This window comes from Triturus cristatus, chromosome 4_1 (genome assembly GCF_964204655.1).
Source record: "Triturus cristatus chromosome 4_1, aTriCri1.1, whole genome shotgun sequence".
NCBI lineage: Eukaryota > Metazoa > Chordata > Amphibia > Caudata > Salamandridae > Triturus > Triturus cristatus.
Window position 1 is genome coordinate 845,634,740 of NC_140585.1, and position 19,009 is coordinate 845,653,748.

The 19,009-nt window shown below is 48.4% G+C and overlaps 1 protein-coding gene across 1 annotated transcript in view; it reads right to left on the minus strand.

Annotated features, from left to right (window-relative positions):
- Positions 1-19,009, minus strand: part of ITIH2 (inter-alpha-trypsin inhibitor heavy chain 2) — a 242,179-nt gene that overhangs the window by 110,415 nt on the left and 112,755 nt on the right. Inside the window, exons 13-14 of the mRNA XM_085653538.1 lie at positions 12,537-12,722; positions 6,826-6,965 (exon numbers count right to left, since the gene is read on the minus strand). Of these exons, the coding sequence (XP_085509664.1) occupies positions 6,826-6,965; positions 12,537-12,722 (326 nt within the window). The remainder of the gene's footprint in view (positions 1-6,825; positions 6,966-12,536; positions 12,723-19,009) is intronic.

Below are 19,009 nucleotides of genomic sequence, written 5' to 3' on the forward strand. Positions count from 1 at the left end.
CGAATCTCTTTGGAAGGCCTGGCAGGTTTAGTTATCCACCAGGATTTTGTAATAAAAAGTTCATAAAAGATATAATATGTATGACCCCGTTGCAATCGGGTAAATGTTGTATGCTTACTTCAAAGTTACTGTAGTTTTTTGCCAAAGTTGGTGCAAGTAGTACTGTTATCTCTAGACATGTGTTTCTGGGTTTAGCCCAGGGGTGTGCGGTAAACTCCGCTTCGCCGGCGGAGATCATGGAGTTTTACTACTTTGCACTCCGCTTAGAGCGCAGAGTTTGGCAAAGACTCCACCACTGCTGCGTAGCGGAGTTTACCGGTGCCGGCTCAGCCCTTGTGTCACCAGACCCTTGTCCGACAACCTTAAGTCTTACAGCTCAGTTCTCCATTGCTGACAGACATTGCTCATCTAGTTGACAGTTTAAAGTTTTAGGCTACGGATGAGTGGAGCCAGTTAAGAGGCGCCTGGACCAATCAGTGGCGCCAGTGGCATAACAAAATGTGAGTGGGCCCCTCTGCAAGATATGCTGAAGGGCCGCTTCCCTTTAGCATATTAGTAGGGGCTGAGGGGGCCCCCTCCAGTAAAGGTAAGCCTGTGAGGCCCTCCCACACCACAGGGGCTGCAGGGGCCTTTGTTACGCCCCTGAATGGCGCGCATCCTGCCACTGGAAGAAATATGCTTGTGACGTTTAGTAGGCTACATATTTATCAAAATATCCCAGGCAGGCCATTTAAATTAAACATATCAACTGCAAATTCAGCAGCAGCGTGCTAGCTTCCATTTGCCTTGTTCTGTTCATTAGGATGCATATTTCCAGATTACCACTCCTCTGGAGGCAAGGCAGCCCAGGGAGCACGGCTAGTGCCCACTGCGTGCACATTCAGCTCTGCTGAATAATTGACTATTTACTCTCCATCCAAACTCGGATTCTAGACTTAGGTCCGCTACGCATAGTGGGATGAGCTGCGGAATTAGTTTGGGGCTTTCTTAGACTCTATATCAGAAAGACATTTTGGAGGAAGTTGCAACACACTTCTCATCCTGTGACTCTACCCAAAAAGTGGTCCCATTGGTGCACTTCATGCTCAGAGCATCCTGTTGTAAGAATGGCAGAGTGATCCAGTGTATGCAAATGACATGTGCCTTACTGTGAATGGTGGGTCTAAATGCCATGCAGAGGTGTCGGGACAGAATATATCCTGCTTCCCCTCTGACTCCAAACCTCTGGGATATGAAGCCCCTATGACACTAACCCCTGCCAGTGCCAACCCGCCCTAACATCTATGAGCAGGGGCATGTCTTCATGGAGGCTGTGCGGGGTGTCACATTCCCTAATTATGTACATTCTGAGCTGGATAGTAGGCTTCGGGACTCGTAATTGGGTATAGCAGGGTGCCAGTTGGATATCCTAGCATCAGCACCACTCGAGGAGGCTGCTGGGCCTGAGGCCTCAAACAAGCCTAGACCATCTCTCTTGACAAACAGTGATAGATAGCACAGCCTGCAACCCAGCCAGGGTCATACCTTCAACAGCAGAAGTTCTGACTTTCATTACATGGGCCGGATGCAAAGGTCACTCTGACTGGTCATTCAGCCACGGCTCAATGTTACCTGTGTGTCAGGGGTCAGCGCGTGGATTCTAATATGCAGAAATGTCACTGCAACCTGTTGGTCAATGTAAGAGCCCTGCATCAGTACACCCCACTGTTAACTGTGAATGTTCCAGAAAGGATGAACGCTCTGCCATGTTTCTGCTTTCTATGAAAATTCCATGAAAATGTTAAAGACATATTTACAGACTGCCCCCTGCTTACTCAAGAGCTGACTAACAGAGACAGTTTTGGCTCCTTGGGCTCCAAAGAGACAGCCTTGAGCTCCACACCCCTAGTTTAGCCCTTCATTAGTAGTGAGTAGAAGCACCTTTCAAGTAAGATTACTGCATTTACGAGAATGCTGTAGGGTGAACTGTGCTGGGAGGAGGTCCTAACTATAACTACCTACATGGGAAGAGGGACCTCACTGGTAGGTAATTACAGTAAGGACCTAGTTTTCATAGGAAAAGCATTTATTGTTTTGTCAATAACTTTTACACCGTTTGACAAATCTTCACGAAATTTTCAAAACTAGTTTATGACTTACTTCAGCTACTGTTAGGAAAGTTTTGTAGTGATTTTTCACACATTTTCCCCATGCAGTTTGCCATAGAAATTTTGAACGCAACTTCATTGTGAACTGCTGAAAACAGAATTATACAATATTTGGCAGAAAGCTAGATCTTGGTCCAGAAAGAGTGCTTTTTGTAATCTGTTGTAAATCCATTCATTAGTTTCGTAGATAATGAAGAAAAAAGATTGTTATATATCTAGGGATGCGGAGCCTCTGCGGATCCGACAGATCTCAGGATGAAATCTGATTGGCTGCCACCACTTCAACCAGTAAATGGTGGCAGCCATCTTGGGACTGGGGACCCAGCTGGAGTCCCAATCAAATGCAAAAAAAACCCCAGAAGGGAGCAGGGTAGGAATACCCTGAGCCCCTTGGTCCTGGTGGTGGAGTCCCACAGAAATCCCGCTGAGAACCAAACACATTTTTGGGTAAATTTTGCCACATGTTCACAGAGGATCCGTGAATCAGAAGCAACATATTTTAAAAAAACAAGGGCGGTCTCCCACACTTGTTTTTCATAATGCCCCGGGTGGGCCAGGTCCCGGGGGATTCTAGCTAATCTATTTGGAGGAGGTGGTACTTACAACACCCTCCCAGCCCAAATTTGGTCCTGGGGACCCCATTCACCAGGGCCTGGCCTTTCAAATTAACTGGGAGGGGGCACGCGGCTCCCCTCCCGGGCTGATTTCGACCCTGGTGACCCCATCCCCCAGGGCCCACACTTAAAATAAAGTAGGGGGGTACGCAGCCCCTCTCCCAGGCCTATTTCAGCCCAGGGGACCTCATCCTCCTGGGCCTGGCCACAATTTGAAAAGAAGAGGCCCATTGATGGCCCTGTGGACTCCATTCCCAGCTCCCGCTATGTCCAGGGTGCCCACCTCTGGGACATAGCGGTTTCCCTGCTTGCACTGGCACGGGAAGGGAAACCTGCGTTTGCTCTGGCTTGGTGGGAGCAATTTTAAAGCTCCCGCCAAGCGAGAGCAAACACAAAGTCGATTACTAGCTGACAGGAGCTTTAGAAATGCTCCCGCCAGCTGGGAGAGGACTTCAAATCTGTTTCCCTGCCCACAGTGATGCAGACTGGGAAACAGATCTGAATATTGTTCCTGCCCACAGGGATCAGCATTTGTAGCTGTTCCCTGCAGGTGGAAGAAATGCCGGCCCCTGCTGGATGCGGGGAGCCGGTGGGTGGCCCCAGGAACCTTGGGGCTCCCTCCCCATGGCCCCCATGGAAGGGCCCTGAGTGAGCACGCGCCCTTAGTTGGACGGGTCCCGGGAGATGGGGTCACTGGGGCTGAAATCAGCTTGGGGAGGAAGACCACTGGGCCCCTCCACCTTTAATCATTGGTCAGCCTCCAGGGGAAGGGGTCCCCGGGACCGACAACAGCCCAGGGAGGGGGCTGCATGCCCCCTCTGCCTTCAATTATTGGCCAGGCCCTAGGGATGGGGTCCCTAATGCTGAAATTGGCCTGGGGAGGGGGCTCCATTGCCTCTTTAGTAATTAGCTGGGCTGCCGGTGATGGGGTCTCCGGGGCCCGCATCGGCCTAGGATGGAGGCTGCATGCCCCCCTCCCCTTTTACAAAAGGTGCTTGGCCGTAGGGGATGGGTCCCCGAGGTGGAAATCGGTCCGAGGAAGGGGGCTGTGGGCTCCTATCCCCGTTTACAATGTGGCCGGGCCCTGAGAGATGGGGTCCCTGGGACTGCATGCCCACCTCCCGGGCTGGCTCCCTTTTGGGGGTTGGCGACAGGGCCTGGCTGCTGGCCAGGCCTTGTGATGAATGCCTACTGTGCACGGCCTTTGGCTGTGCATGGTGTGGGGTTGGCTGCATGCTGCGACCAGGCCCTGTGGCCAACACCCAACCACACACGACCTTTGGCTTGGTTGTTAGTGACCCCCACAATCATGTGCCCGCCCCTTCCTTCAAGTACTGCGCAGGGGCAGAGTACAATGAGAGAACTATAGATACCATGCCCACTCCTTCCTGATGCAAATGTGAAAAATACATTTCTTACGTGCCATCCTTCACCAAAACCCACCACCTTCCCCCTCCTGCAGCTGTGCTTTCTGCTTTCATTCAAAGCAGACAAGCAGTGCTGCACTGACAGGCTCTCAGAGAGCTCTATCGGCATGCCTGGAAGGCCTTTATGACATCACAACAGTTGATAACTAGTTTTTTTCTCAACTGTTGTGATGTCATAGCAAGGAGTTATTACTTTCAGAAACTGAAATAAACGCTAGACATACATAACAATGAATTATTATATTATATAGGACTTGCTATTGTGCAATACGGAATTTTACAGTGCTGAATATAACATATTTAGGCTGTCCGGTTTTAGGTTTAAACCTATAATAACTGATAAAACCCTACTGAAAGAGAAATAGCCCTCACCAGTGAAAACATATAAACACTGAAAAAACACCTGCACCACCACAAACTAAATGCCATTCAAAGAAAGGAAGAAGAGAGTGAAAGAGTCATTTTTTTGTTGGTTAGGGATGCCACTAAAATATTGTTTCTTCTTCCTTTTGTTTTTTTCAGTTTTGTGGTCTTTGGTCTAAAGATACAGGGTTTAGAAGCATGTTTTAGGCCTTGTTTAATTATTTTATAAACTGTAGAGAATCAGGAAATATCAAAATCATATTTGATTTTTTGGCTGTGTTTGTTTCTTTCACTAATAGGCAAAATGGCTGGTTTCATAAGAATCTTTCCTAATATGTGTCATAACATTTACCCACAGAGAATGGGTAAAAACCCTTAAAACATCAGCCCCTAATTACTAGTGAGTCAGTATTGATAGTAAGCAAATTACCAACACCTCAGGCTTTAAACATTCAATGCAAGGTATAGTGACAAGTATATGTGAAAAGAGCGCTATCGCCAAGCATCTGGGATAGTGGTTAAAACATGACACCAGACTTTTGGAAAACACGGAACGCAGTGTCACTTGGAATGCTCTGCAAAAAAGGTTCTTTCCAAGTTCAACAAAGATTTGAGTGATATTGTTTGTATTTGCAGTGATTCAGCTACGTATATGAAAAAATTGTGTGATGACCTGTCAAAATTGACCCCTGAGCTTAAGTGCTTTCCTGTAAGAGATCCTTGCCGCTTGCTAGATGGTATGCTGAAAGCATCTTTACAATCTTCAGAGTTAATGAGGAATGCTATTGACTTTTTTAGTGCATTCTGGTGCACTCTTTCATATGCACAGGAACTAAAACGCAAATATTTATCATTTTGTGCTTTGTGTGGCATCAAAGAAAGAGTCATCCCAACTGTGTCACTTAGCTTATGGTTCTCAGTCCAAGGGGCTATGAATTCTATATTATCCATGTGGCAACCATTTACAGAATTTTTGCTGAGTGATAATGCCAAAGGCAAGAAATATGAGGATCTTTGGTTACATATTGATAGTGATGTGAAAAAAAGTACACTCTACTGCATTCTTAGATTTTTACAGGAAAACATGACTGCTGTAATGGACATAATAAAAAACTAGAGTCTAAAAACACCCTTGTCTGCCAAGTATTCAGCATAATTGGTGTAGATGTAAAACATCTCCTTGAGAGTAGGCTGGGTGATACCTTTAGTGACTTTGGCACTGCAACATGTTCTATGTTAGAGTGCTTGCGACTTGGTAAGCAAAGCAATGGTGAAGAGCAATTCAGGAACTTTTAGTTTACAATGTATGAGAAATGGCTTGCAATGATGCTTAGAAAAGTCCCTTCACCGCCAATGGCATTTGAAGTCAATGAAACCTCACTGTGGTACTCTGTTCTAGATCCCTTCCGCAAAGGGGAATTTCCTTTGTAGTTTCATAAGTGCCTCTTCATTTTTGACTGCTTCAATAACTCTGAGGGCATAAGCGCAGGGCCAGATCAGCGCAAATGTTGCAGAACCTGCCCTGAGAATCCCAATCTTCAAGTGAACCAGTATTGGCATGGAAAGCTATGTCAGTGGCCAGAGTTAACAAATTGTGTACTGGCTGTTTTTGAGTTGCCCATCTCAAGTGCGAATGTTGAGAGGGCCTTTTCACAGAAGTTTACATGGGTAGGAAAGAGCGAGCGCACATGACCAAAGAATCACTGAAGAAGTATTGTATGGTGTAACTACAATAAGTTTAATATATGTCTATATACCATGCGCAGAAAGCAAGCAATAATAAAAGCGAAACGTTCCATAAACACCGGTAAAACACTGTTTGTGTCGTTTTTAATGGCACGAAAATATGTAACCACTGATAACCACTGTTTTTTTAAGGTATTGAAATCACTGGAAAACACTGAAAAAACCCCACCAGAATTTACCAAAAATAGAAACTGAAAACAGGAAAGCCTAAACATATTTTACTATCGCCTCGCTTATTGCTGTTTGTCACCCTAGTATAGAAAGCTCTGACGGCAGACTGCACACAGATCTCAGCAACAGATGCATAATCAACGGATCTATGGCGGAGGGGAAGCCGAATGCGCAATGACTATGGGGAGCCTCTAATGTTGTATTTTCTCTGTGGCAGTTACACTGGATGGAGAAGGCATTAGCACACACCACTCACTCTTAATAAGAGACACAACACGTTTCATGTTTCAGCCAACATTCAGCCAAGGCACATGATTTATTGGACTGGCGTTCACAATGCAGATACCTCCAGCTTACCTCTCTGCCAGGAGCTGGTTGATTGTAAGATGAGCCCAGTATTGCTTAGCAAAGTCAGGGAAGGCATGATTGCTCTCTCTCAGAAACTCATCCAGTTCTTCGAGTTCTGCTACTGTGTTCAGAAGCAGATTGGAGCGTTTCTGAAAGGAAAGCACAGCGTAATGACTGCAAAGTGAAGATTAAGAAACGCATTTTCACTCATTCAATGCCCTTTCCTCCCTTCTGCAGTAATTGGTTATTTTTTGTTTCCATTCAACATTTTCGAACTATATGGCGGATGCATGAAACAGGTTTGTTGGTGCAAAGCCTGCAGATCCACAAAAACACAGCCTGTGTGACCACAAAGCTCAAGTTACGAAAATGACTCTGGGAGTCAGAATTTCAGAGTAACTATTGAGAGCAGGGGCGTAGCTTGGTCAATAAAATTGGGTGGGTGTAAATCTATTCCCCAACACCCACTGTGGTATAGAGGGGTATGGCCCTGGATTACCATTATTTAGCATGGGAGCTCACATGATGGCAGTGCTTTTCAGAAGACATTTTGCGCCGGAAACTTGACACGAGCACAGTACAAAATGGCTTTTTGGCAAGCACCACACATTCTCCATAATATTTCAAGCAGTCAGATCTTTTAAAATAGAGTGATCTGGCTTTGTTTGAAATCCTAGTGCAAAATGAAACCCTGACCCAATAAAGGGTCAGCATAATAATGTATGATATTCCCATGCATAACACGTAATTTCTGCAAAATTATATATTTTGTGACATTTGCCCTTTGGTCACAGCGCAAACATTTGGGCTGACAGCTGCCCCCGAGTACAAATTTCACACAGGAAACCAATGGCTTGAGTTTGTGCTAAAGCTTTAATGCTTGGCATAGCTCAAAAACTTTTCTTTTAGCATTGACTCTGTAGGGCTTATTTACAAGCCCCCTGCGCCGCCGGTGCATCACTTTTTGTGATGCACCGGTGGCGAATCTTGCTGCTCATATTTACCAGGACATGTAAAGCTACCCTGCGCAGCACTTTCAGGGCAGACTGGCCGTAGCAGGCACCAGGCATTTCCCAGTAGGCGGAGGGGTGGGGGCCGGTTATGTGCCAGTTTTTGTCACTGGGGGCTAGTTTTGCAGCAATGCTGCAATATAAGCCCCCTGTAACAAAAGCAGGAGCGGTGCTTATTGCTTGAACCCCCCACTGCCTCCCCCCACCGCTCAATGTCCTCCCGAGCAGCAATCTGCAAGTGCTGGTTGGTGTTCCCAGTCCAGCCCTGAGCACTTTGCATGAAAGGGGCGTGCCATGGGTGTTGCTGGGGGTGTTCTCACGCTACACCCAGGGCTTCTGCGACATTTCCAGATTTACAGGAAATCGTAAACCTGACTGGAAATGCACCAGAATGCTGCGCCTCTTTAGGGGAGGTGTAGGGAAGTGCAATGAGGAGACATGTTTTCACTTCTCCTAATGTTTTCCTCTTTATATGCATGTTGCATTCCACAGCACACATAGAAAGAGGAAATCATCTCAATCATACCGCAACGCAGATGCCTTTGCACCATGGTGCAAGGGTGCCTGCGTTGGCGCGCGGCAGCCCATTGTGCGCCAGCACAGGGGAGAGCAAAGGGATCGGTCATTGTAGATATGATGCATCCCTTTGCTTCCAAAGTAACGCCGTGTGCACAGCCAAATGGGTTGTGGCAGCGCGCTGTGTTACTTTGTTGTAGATAAGGCCCAGTGAATATGAAGTTGCGTTCTTTTTCTCCATTCACAAAATGTAGCACTGCAAATTTTACCTTAGTAGTCTGGGCCCAAGAGATGGTGCGCAGGAGATGGGCGGCTTACGGATTTGGGAAGGTAGAAGGTTGTGGAGAGCTTTTGGGAAAGTGATGTTATAAAAAGTATGGCAATCTGTTGAAGCACTTCAAATCTATCACTGAGAAATCTGTTGGTAAAATAGCTCACTCATGACTAACTGGAACAAGGAGGCAAATATAACCCCAAGCAGGTGGTAGAATGCTTGCCTCTAACACTGCTACTTGCATAAGCTCACACAACCCCACCGGGTGCTAGCATTTGCCACATGATTTTTACATGGCCTGGCTGGAATATGTTGTTTCGGCCTGTCACCTCAGAGTGAGGTATAGCCCCATATTTGTTCTTTATATTAGTATATGTATAACCTGGGGTCTCGAGGGGGCGGGGAGTATGCTCTACGGGGTTTAAATGGCGCAAATATCCCAGAAACTCCTCTCCGACTCCCTGAAGACTGACTTCTGTCCGCGGCAGGAGTAAACACCTTTCCAGAGTGGAACTGGCAAGGGATCACCCACAAAATAGATGGAGATTGATGGAAAGAGGTCCTTCACAGCGGAAAATATTTTCTCTGGAGAAAACAAGTTAATACGTGTATTTTGCCCTTCTTCGGATTTTCGTTAATGCAAAAATATAAGTGTATATGTTTGCATGTGCACCTTGAAATCTGTGACTGTTGCAGGGCTATTGCATGTTTTCCGGCATAACCTTGAAAACGTTTGTGAATACTAAAAATGAGATAATCTGTGTCCATGTGAGGTAATAAATCTCAGGGTGCAGATTCACTCTTTTTCTGGGAATCAGACCCAACATGAAGTGTCCGGTGAGTAGCTTCATATTTGGAACACCAGGGCAAGGAAGTCCTAACAGGTATTTTTTCTTCTGTGTGCCCTGCCTGCTAGGTGTGTGTGGGAGGGAAGTGAGAGTTTGGTGTAAAACACTCTAGTGCTGCTAATGACAAGTGACATCCAACGCTGCCTTTCTGACTGTGAATCTCTGCATCCAACCAGACAGAACACTTAATAGGGGAGTGCAACGCCCCAATCCAACCCCCCAGCCGCCCTCTAAAGCTGCATCCATAAATGTGACTTTCTTTGTTCTTAGATACTGAAAATTACAAAGCAACTCCTCGCTGAAATGCGAATGGGTGCCCACCACTCTGATATCTACCGGGAGCCTGCCTCTCATTTCCCTTTCTCGTGATCCCTCACTACCGGGGCACCCCAAAGGGTTATCAGGGAGGTAGAACGCAGGAAGTGACCGAAAAAAACATCTGGGCATGAGCTCGTGGTTTCTGATTTGACCGAAGTCGGTCCCGGTGCTCTGGGTCCCCCCGCCCTCTAGGCTCCGGCGCCGCTGCACTGGTTACACTAATGATAGCTGATTTTACACACAGACAGTGTATCCAAAGCTATCGTAATAGATTTGTTTACATAGTAAAGTGAGGGCCTGTCCCAATCTTCCTGATATTTGATACATATTAAGCCTTTACTAATTCTTCCATGGAGAGCATCTTCCAAGGAGAACTGTCAAAAGTAGTGTAATCTGACTGATTTGAGTTATTGTCCTTTCAAAAGATTGAAAAGGATCACAACATGCCCAGACCAAGGGGCAGATTAACAATGGCCAGCGATAATTATCGCTGGCCACGCTTAGCAATAATTATAGTATCGCAGGCTATCTCTGATATTTATCGCCCTGGTAGCGCGTTATTAGCAACGCGTTACCCCAGGGCGATAAAAATTCACCAGATAACGAGGTTATCGCCATTTTGCAGGGAACATCGCTGGTTTTCCAGCGATGTTCCCTGCAAAAGGGCGATAACCTTTCTGATACGACCCACAGGGTCGTATCAGCATAATCCACCCCCTATGTTAGGGAGGGCTAAGTCAGGATTTTAGCAGACGTTAGGTTTTTCACCAAAATCTAATGTGTGCTAAAATCATGTGGGCTGCCTTGTAAATTATCGCGATGTAAACATCAGCGATATTTGCAAGTTAGTCCATCTTGGGTACGCCCAGTAACGCCCACTTTGCATCTCATTGGAGATGCAAAGTGAGGCATTGGGAAAAAGGGTGCTAACATGTGATTATGCATGTTAGCACCCTCTTCTAAATAGGGCGCTGGTTTTATCTCCGCTTTTTTGGATTTGTAAGCCAAAAGAGCGGGGATAAAGCCCTTGTAAATAGGCCCCAAGTCTCTGACAAAAGAGAATCTGCTAACATCCTATCAGAAAAACTAAAAATCATACCTTTACCATTCATGCCTTCGCGTGGTAAAGGAATGCGTGGTTAAGACACATTTGTGGTTCCGGCTGAGTGGTAGAGGCACGTGTGGTTTAGCCATGCATGCCTCTATCATATAACCATTATGTGGGGCCTAGTACCATTTCACTTAGACTACGGGGATTAATTAATCGAAAACTCAACAGGCATATCCTGCTTGAAATATGTATACTATGGAGGAAATTGATCTTCTACAAACAAAGGCCCATTGTGGTTCCAGCAAGTCTGTTTGATGCACAAGCAGTCAAATTATTGCGACCACCCCGGAATATGAAATTTGCACTTGATTTATGATGGTATGGAGGTGTGCAAAAAGCAACTGTGGGCAGTTTGAACCCACAGTTTATATCAGGTGTTACTTGTCGAAAATCTTGGTGGAAAGGTCCTTTGTGAATATGTCCACCAGTTGCAATCCCGATTTATGCGCACACAGGATTACTAGCCCAAATGAAATTAGAGTTACAGGGGCTTATTTACAAGTCCCTTGCGCTGCCGGTGCGTCACTCTTCCTCATATAAAATGCAGCGCACCGGCGGCGCAAGGGGCTTGTAAATAAGCCCCACAGTGTCTTAGAAAGCTCCAGTAGAATGCATCGAAAAAGTGTATGGGTCAGTATGAAAAGTCTAACAAGCAGGTTCCACAACAATGGGTATTATTGAGCAGTGCACTTTCAAGCCAGTTGTAATACCTTAAGTGTTGTTGTGGGTAGAGTGTGGGTGTTTCATCCTTTGGTGTCTGAGGTTGAGAACATGGAAATATTAGTATCTTATTTCATCGTACCGCTACTACCTCTTTTTTTTCTACAAGGCTATTTGAAAGACAGGAAAAAATATTATTATATGTTGCAGCTGAGAATTAGTGTTCCATATATGGAACATACTGGATTCTTCCCTCTTACATTCTCCAAATAGCGCACAATTGTAGTCAGAGCAGGCTACAGAAATGTGACGCACCTCATCCTTCCATAATCTTTGCATGCACACAAATATTTTGTATCAATGCAAAAGTCACACAAATCAGCAGGAGTGCCACTATTGTTGTCCTCTATGATATACACATACATGTAAAAGCAACAAGGGACTAAACATCTGTAGCAATCAGTTTGCAATTCAACGCATAAATAACCACTGCAGATTATTTAAGAGGATACCAACTCTATAATCTGTAATTGGAATGTCGAAGGTATTAGTCAGAGAAAGCAAAGCATTGTAGACAGTGCTTAATTTGAGCTGGTGGTTTTCGATGCTCAGCACGGCACTTAATTGGTTTCCGGTGTTCGTACGGGCCCATAATTGTCAACACTGCATTTAGGACAGTCTACCACATGATGGCGCTGCTCATCTAATTTAGAGAGGAGCAGAAAAACTGGTATTTATGAATACAATATTCCTTAAAAATTACTAATACCTGCCTCCCTAGCCATTCCTTTAGCTTTGGGGACCTGGAATATTCTGAACTGTTGCATTTTCAGGCGAGAGAGATGGCTGGTAGTCTTTTTGGCAACGATGACGGGGGCAATGGGTGGTGCAAACTGCAGTGGCCTCCTGGTCAGTGCCCTGGCACTTATTATTTTACAAATCAAGCACTGATTGTAGGAACAAATTATCTTAGAGAAACTTACAGCGGTGGCAGAGACAATGCTCTCAAAAACTTGCGCCTCTGTAGGATTAACTTTTCCAGCTATGACAATTTCGTCTCCTCCATAAAATGTATTAAATGCATTCTGGGTGACATCTGAAACTGATTCGTGTGGGTATACAAACTGAATATTTTTCAGAAGTGGAGTGGACACTTGCTTGTAGAATTCCTGTCAATGAAAAAAGTAAACAGGTGTTACATTTTACTTCTGAGCAGAAAACACAACACATTAATCACATTCCACCAACATCTTCTAATCTCAATAAAACACTTTAAAATAACTATTTTAGATACATGAGAAAGTAAAACTTGTAAATGTTTACATTTATATGGAAGGAATGTAAAATTACACATAAAATGGCATGTTTAGCATCATGTGAAAGAGACAAAACGATTAAATACAAACGTGTGTGATTTACTATTTAATCCCATGCAAACTTAAAAAGCAAGGGCCTTTGTGGTTAATAGAGTGGTACTTGTCAGGCTGGTGATTTTAAAAGCTCTGAAGGGGGCGTGGCCAAGATGGCGGCCAAGTAAGAGCTCCTTCACGGAGCTCCCCAGCCCGATCTCACCTGGGGTTAACCAGCCCAACAACTCTAGACCCCAGGTCTTTCATTAGACTCAGTAAAGCAGTGAGCAGCTCAAAGTTGTGGTTATACGTGCGGGTCTGCTCACAAAATGACAGGTGCCGCAGAGCCAACTCTCTGAAGAACTCAGCACCACTGTGGTGACGACTACCGCTCGCGTGAATGCACCCATCCTCACCAGTAAGTCTGGCAGCATCCAGCGATCTCTGAGCTTCTGGTGTCTTGCATCACCCGGACACAGCATAGGAGGCCATGCCCTGTGACCCAGTGATCATCCTAGTCAGCACACTACGTGGGCTCCGGGGACGCATACGCTGATACATGCCTAGACCTGCCATGGCATAAGAGGGGGACTGGACCCCTCCACCAACACCAAGACCCCCTGTGTCTGGACCACTCTACCGTCACATGGAGCACCAACACCTGCATGCCCTTCGGCCTCCCCAGGTGGGCCCTGGGGGAGAAGTAAAGGGGAGCGAAACATGCCGCAACTCCATGCAGGTTGTGCCACATAGCGCCTGAAGCATGCCACTCTTTACTTCACAGTGAGCACACCTTGGGACTACAAAGCTAAGAATTGGCTCACTAGACACCACAGGGAATGGAGCTGCCACCCCACTCCTCTCCAACTGGGAAGAAGACACATCTGGGTCAGTGATTGAGATCAGCATTTTACAGAGGGCACTGGCCAAGACCACAGCTACAGAACACAGCGCTCACCCATGCATGCCAATTCAACCCATAGTAAGCATACTCTATGCTAGGCGACACAGCAAGGAGAGCATGCCGGAGGCGACAGACAGCTCCACACTCACCACCATCAGGCAACAACCCGGGCTATTCTGTAGATCAAATCATGACACCGGTTGGGTCATGGTCCCATCGGGGTTGAAAGGGGAGGAACAGATCCAGTGACGGCTAGAACTTCAAGCGATACAAAGGGTAGACCCATGGCGGCACACAGATCATAGAAAGAGCCTACTCTCAAGGAGGTCCTTTCCAAAGGGCCATCCAGGAAACTTGAACATGAACTTCCATGAGAAACAGCATCTGGGGATCAACCCACAAACAACAGCATAAATCAGAGCACGGAACAGGAGGGGGCGGATAGGCACATCACAAAATCCTTCCTAGAAACCCTACCCGGAAAGCTCAGATAAGACTTTGTTGTCCTGAGAAATGAAGTAGCTACAGACATCAAAAATATCAAATGAAATATAGCTGAAATAGAGCAACCTGTCACAACTCTGGATGATAGCAGCAATACTAGGGATGAAGTGCAAGAACCACAAAGACACAAACTCCTAGAGCTCCAATAGTAGAATCTCAAACTACAGACACATCTGGAACACCTGGAGAATAGATTCCGCCACTCAAACAGGAGAATTAAGGGGCTACCACTCAATGCGGGGAAAGGTTCTATGGAAGGATAAATTGCTCACCTCTTCAAACAACTACTCCAAATCCTGGCAATTGCCGATATAATTTTTGACTGCACCCATAGAGCGAGCCGTTCAAAGAACTCCCCTGGCAGGCCACAGGATATTTTCACCTGTTTCCACTATTGCAAAGAGCAGGGGAAAATAATGATAGCAGCACGGAACGATGGTCCAATCACTTTCGAGAGCATTAAAGTATGGCTGTACCAAGACCTTTCTCCTCTCACAGCAGCGTCAGTATCCCTTAAAGAAGATACTGCCTTTTTGTGTGAGAAGGATGCCAGAGGCAAACGGGGACACCGCTTCTGGCTTAGCTTTGTCTGGAACTAAGAAACATGTAGCGTGCGTACAATTGATGAAGACCAATTAATTATCAGCCGTCACCATCCATCTGACGATGCTGACCCACCCAGGACACTCATAGATCACTACCAAACAAGACCGGCAGTGTTGGAAATTGGGTTATTGGTTGAGGGGGTGAAACCCCACTCAAACAGCAATCACAATCTCTGGCAGTGTGAAACACAGGCAAACTCCAAATTAACCTGTGCTTAACTCTCTGGCAGCATGGCACAACGCAGTCAGGCTTAACTTAGAGGTTATGTGTTCGACTTGTTCCTTTATGCAGGGTCATCCACAAAGTTTTTGCCTTCATCCTCCTGTTTTCTAAACCCATATTGTTGGCTTTAGAACTCTGGACACTTTACCACTGCTATCCAATGCTTAAGTGTGTGTGCTCTCTTCTTTAAAACATGATAGAAATTGACTTACACCCAATTGGCATATTTAATTTGCTCGTAAGTTCCCAGTAAAGTGGTACTATCTATACCTAGGGCTTGTAAATGAAATTAAATAGTGGTCCCAAAGCACATATTGTGCCACCAATTTAAGTAGCCCTTTAAACATGTCTCAGGCTTGCCATGGCACCCTGAGTGCGTAGTTTGAAACTGACTTTATTCAAGTAAACCTTTTGCCAGGCCCATGCCTTCCTTTTTAATACATATGTCACCCCTAGAGTAGACTTGAACAGACCAGAAGGCAGGGTGCAGTGTATTTAAAAGGTAGATTCTCGCTACTGCAAGGCCTACCTCTCCCATGGGATAATACTGGAGTTATTATATTTAATAAGCTGTAACTTCCAATTGAGAAGAGGCAGACATTTCAAGTTTGGTGCCTAAAGAATTGAAATTAAAAGCCCTCTTTAACCCTTTCCGTGCAAAGGACCTAATGGTTACGTCCTCCGCCACAGTATCTGTGTGCAGAGGATGTAACTGTTAAGTCCTGTGCACGCGTCCAGGAACTTGCTCTGCTGTTTACAGCAGTAGGATTTCATTTTTTTTTCAGCCTCAGGAGCAGGGGAAGAACTTTCCCTGCCCTTTGTTTTTGGAGACCTGGAGGAATGCCGGATGGAAGTAAGTTTGTGGATCCCTGTAGATTCCAGAACTTTCCATCACAGAAATATGAGGAAAATGCGTTTTTTTATAGTCAACGTTTGAGGTTTGCAAGGGATTCTGGATAATAAAACATGGTGAGAGCCACGCAAGTCAGCCCACCCTGGATAGCCCTAGCTTGGCTGAGTTTTCCTGGGTGCTGGATGAGCTAGTGTCCAAAATCTAAGGGACAAAAATGGTCAAATAAGTGTTATTATCATATTTCTGGGCCCAGGTAACCTTCACCTGTGTGGCGGGTCCAGGAGCTCCGACCAGCCCCAATGGCGGGCGCTCCCGCCTGGGGCTCCATCCTCCAGCCTGCCGCACAAACAAGGGCCTGGGACGGGGTACCATCAGGCCCAGGAAATACTCCCTCACTTTGCCTGCACAAGAAGGTGACTGCAGGCCCCGGGATGGAACTCCATCAGGCCCCTCCTCGCAGCCCAGTGCTTGAGGCCCAGCTGGTGCTCTGAGTGCCAGGCCGCAGGGTCCCCTGAGCCTTACTATTTGGTTGCAAGCCATACTTTCCACTGGGATGACCAGAAGGCTGAGCTGCCCTGGAAGTCCTCATCAGGGCTCATTTGGTCCCTTGAGCCCAGCCAGGGCTTCAAGAGGTCAGGAGCATGCATGCCTTCGGTCCCCTCTGTCACTCAGTGCGCATGGATTGCAAGAAAAAAGGGTAACCTTCCTCTGGATTACTAGGGACAGGACACCCTGGACCCCCTTGCGGTCTGATGGCTCTCAGCCAGTGACCAGATGGCCCAGGACCGGGGCCCTTTCCTCAGGCCTGCTGCATGGCAGAGTGCCCAGGATGGGGTCCTGTAAGCTTGGGGAGGCCTCCCCTCTGTGGCCTGGTCCAAGACCTCCGACCAGGGCCTGCCGTCCTGGGCTCCGTCCTCCATCCGATCCCACTACCAAGGGCCTGGGATGGGGTCCATTGGACATGGGAAGGCTTCCCCTACTTGGCTTTATTCTGAAACTCTGAGTGGGGACCCGACGGGCCCTGTGGTGTGTGCCCCCTATCCTGTGCTCCGTCTTCTGGCCCACTACACGTCCAAGCCCCTGGGACAGACTCCCACAGGCCCGGGGATGCCTCCCCTGCATGGCCAGGTCCAGGAGCTCTGACCAGGTCCCAGTGCCCGTCCAGCTGTGGGACAGGCTCTCCCACCGTAGGTACCGGCCTGCCGTACTGCCAAGGGCCTGTGACGTGGGTCCATCAGGCCTGGGGAGGCTTCCCATGCTCGGCAGGGTTCATAAGCTCTGACCAGGGCCCTGCTGGGCCCGGGGTTTGAGCCCCCCCATCCTTGGCCATACCATTGGGTCTGCCAGATGGAAAAGCACTCAGGACAGGGTCCTGCAGTCACGGAGAGGCCTTCCCACTGCGATCAGGTCCAGGAGCTCCAAATGAGCCCCAGAGCCCTGCCGGGCCCAGTTTGGGTGCTCCACCCTGGGCTCCGTCCTCAGGCTTTGCGCACTGCCAAGGGGCTGGGATGGGTGTCCTTCGGGCACAGGAGGCTTCCCCTGCTTGTCAGAGTTCAGAAGCTCTGACCGGGGCCCTGGCAGGTTCCTGGATGGAAGCTCCCAATCCTGGGCCCCATCCTTGGGCCCGCCACGTGGCAAAGCACCCAGGCATGGTCTTGTGTGCCTAGTGGAGGCCTCCATGGTGCGGCCGGGCCCAGGAGCTCCAACCGGTTCCTACCCTGGGCTCTGTCCTCCAGCCTTCCGGAGCGCCATGGGCCCGGGATTGGGATCCATCAGGCAGGGGAGGCCTCCACTGCTTGGCCTGGTTCAGAAGCTCTGACTGGGGCCCTTGTGGGACCCAAGGTGGGAGCACCCCATTCTGGACTCCGTCTTCCGGTCCACCGCAAGGCCAAGCCCCTGGCACGGGCTCCCCTACCCTGGGCTCTGTCCTCTGGCCAGCCGCACTGCAAGTTCCTGGGACGGGGGTTCCATTGTGCACAGGGAGGCTTCCACTGATTAGCTGGGTTCAGAAGCTCTTACTGAAGTCCCAGTGGGCCCCGGTATGAGGGCCCCTCATCCTGGGCTCCGTCTTCCAGACCACTGCATGGCCAAGCCCTTAGGACTGGCTCCCGAGGGTGCAGGGAGGCCTCCCCAGCACAACCGGGCCCAGGAGCTCCAACTGGGCCCCGGGGCCCCACTGGGTCCTTGGGCAGACACCCCTGCCTTGGGTCCTGTCTTCTGGCCTGCCACAATGCCAAGGGCCATGGGCTCCGTCCTCCAGTCTGCCACCCTGCCAAGGGCCTGGGACGTGGGTCTATCATTCCCCTGCGTGGCTGAGTTCAGAAGCTCTGACTGTGGCTCCTCAGGGCTCCGTCCTTAGGCGCACCACGTGGCAAATTGCCTGGGACGGGGTCCTGTGGGCCCGGCGAGGCCTTCCCTGCTTGTCGGGTCCAGTAGCTCCAACCGAGCCCCGCCGAACCCCAGGGCAGGCGCTCTCACCCTGGGCTCATCCTCTGGCCTGCCACACTGCCAAAGGCCCAGGATGGGGTTCCATGGGGCCCGGAGAGATCTCCCCCGCTTCGCCTGCACATTAAGGTGTCTGCGGGCCCCCGTCGGACCTCTGCCAGGGGCCAGCTCGTTGAGGCACAGTGAGACCAGATGGCCATTCTTGGAGCCCAGCCATCTGGTTGCGTCAAGCCCCTTGGCCATATGGTCATGTGCAACGTTTTCCGATGGTGCTACCAAATGGCCGGGCTGCCCTCGAAGTCTCGATGAGGGCTCATTTGCTTCCCTGATCCCAACCAGTACTCCAGGTCGGGGGCATTTGTGCCTTCTGACCCCTCCGCCACTCAGTGCGCATTGATTACAAGAAAGGGGAGTATTTTTTCTCCGGATTACTAGGGAGAGTGTACCTCGGACCCATTGAGGTCCAGCGATTCTGAGCTGGGCAAAGCCAGGGACCGGGCCTACTCGCCGGAGCCCCCAGGGGCACGGGTCCACTCCTGCCTCCCAGCCCTGCACGATGGTCCTGCCTTCCCT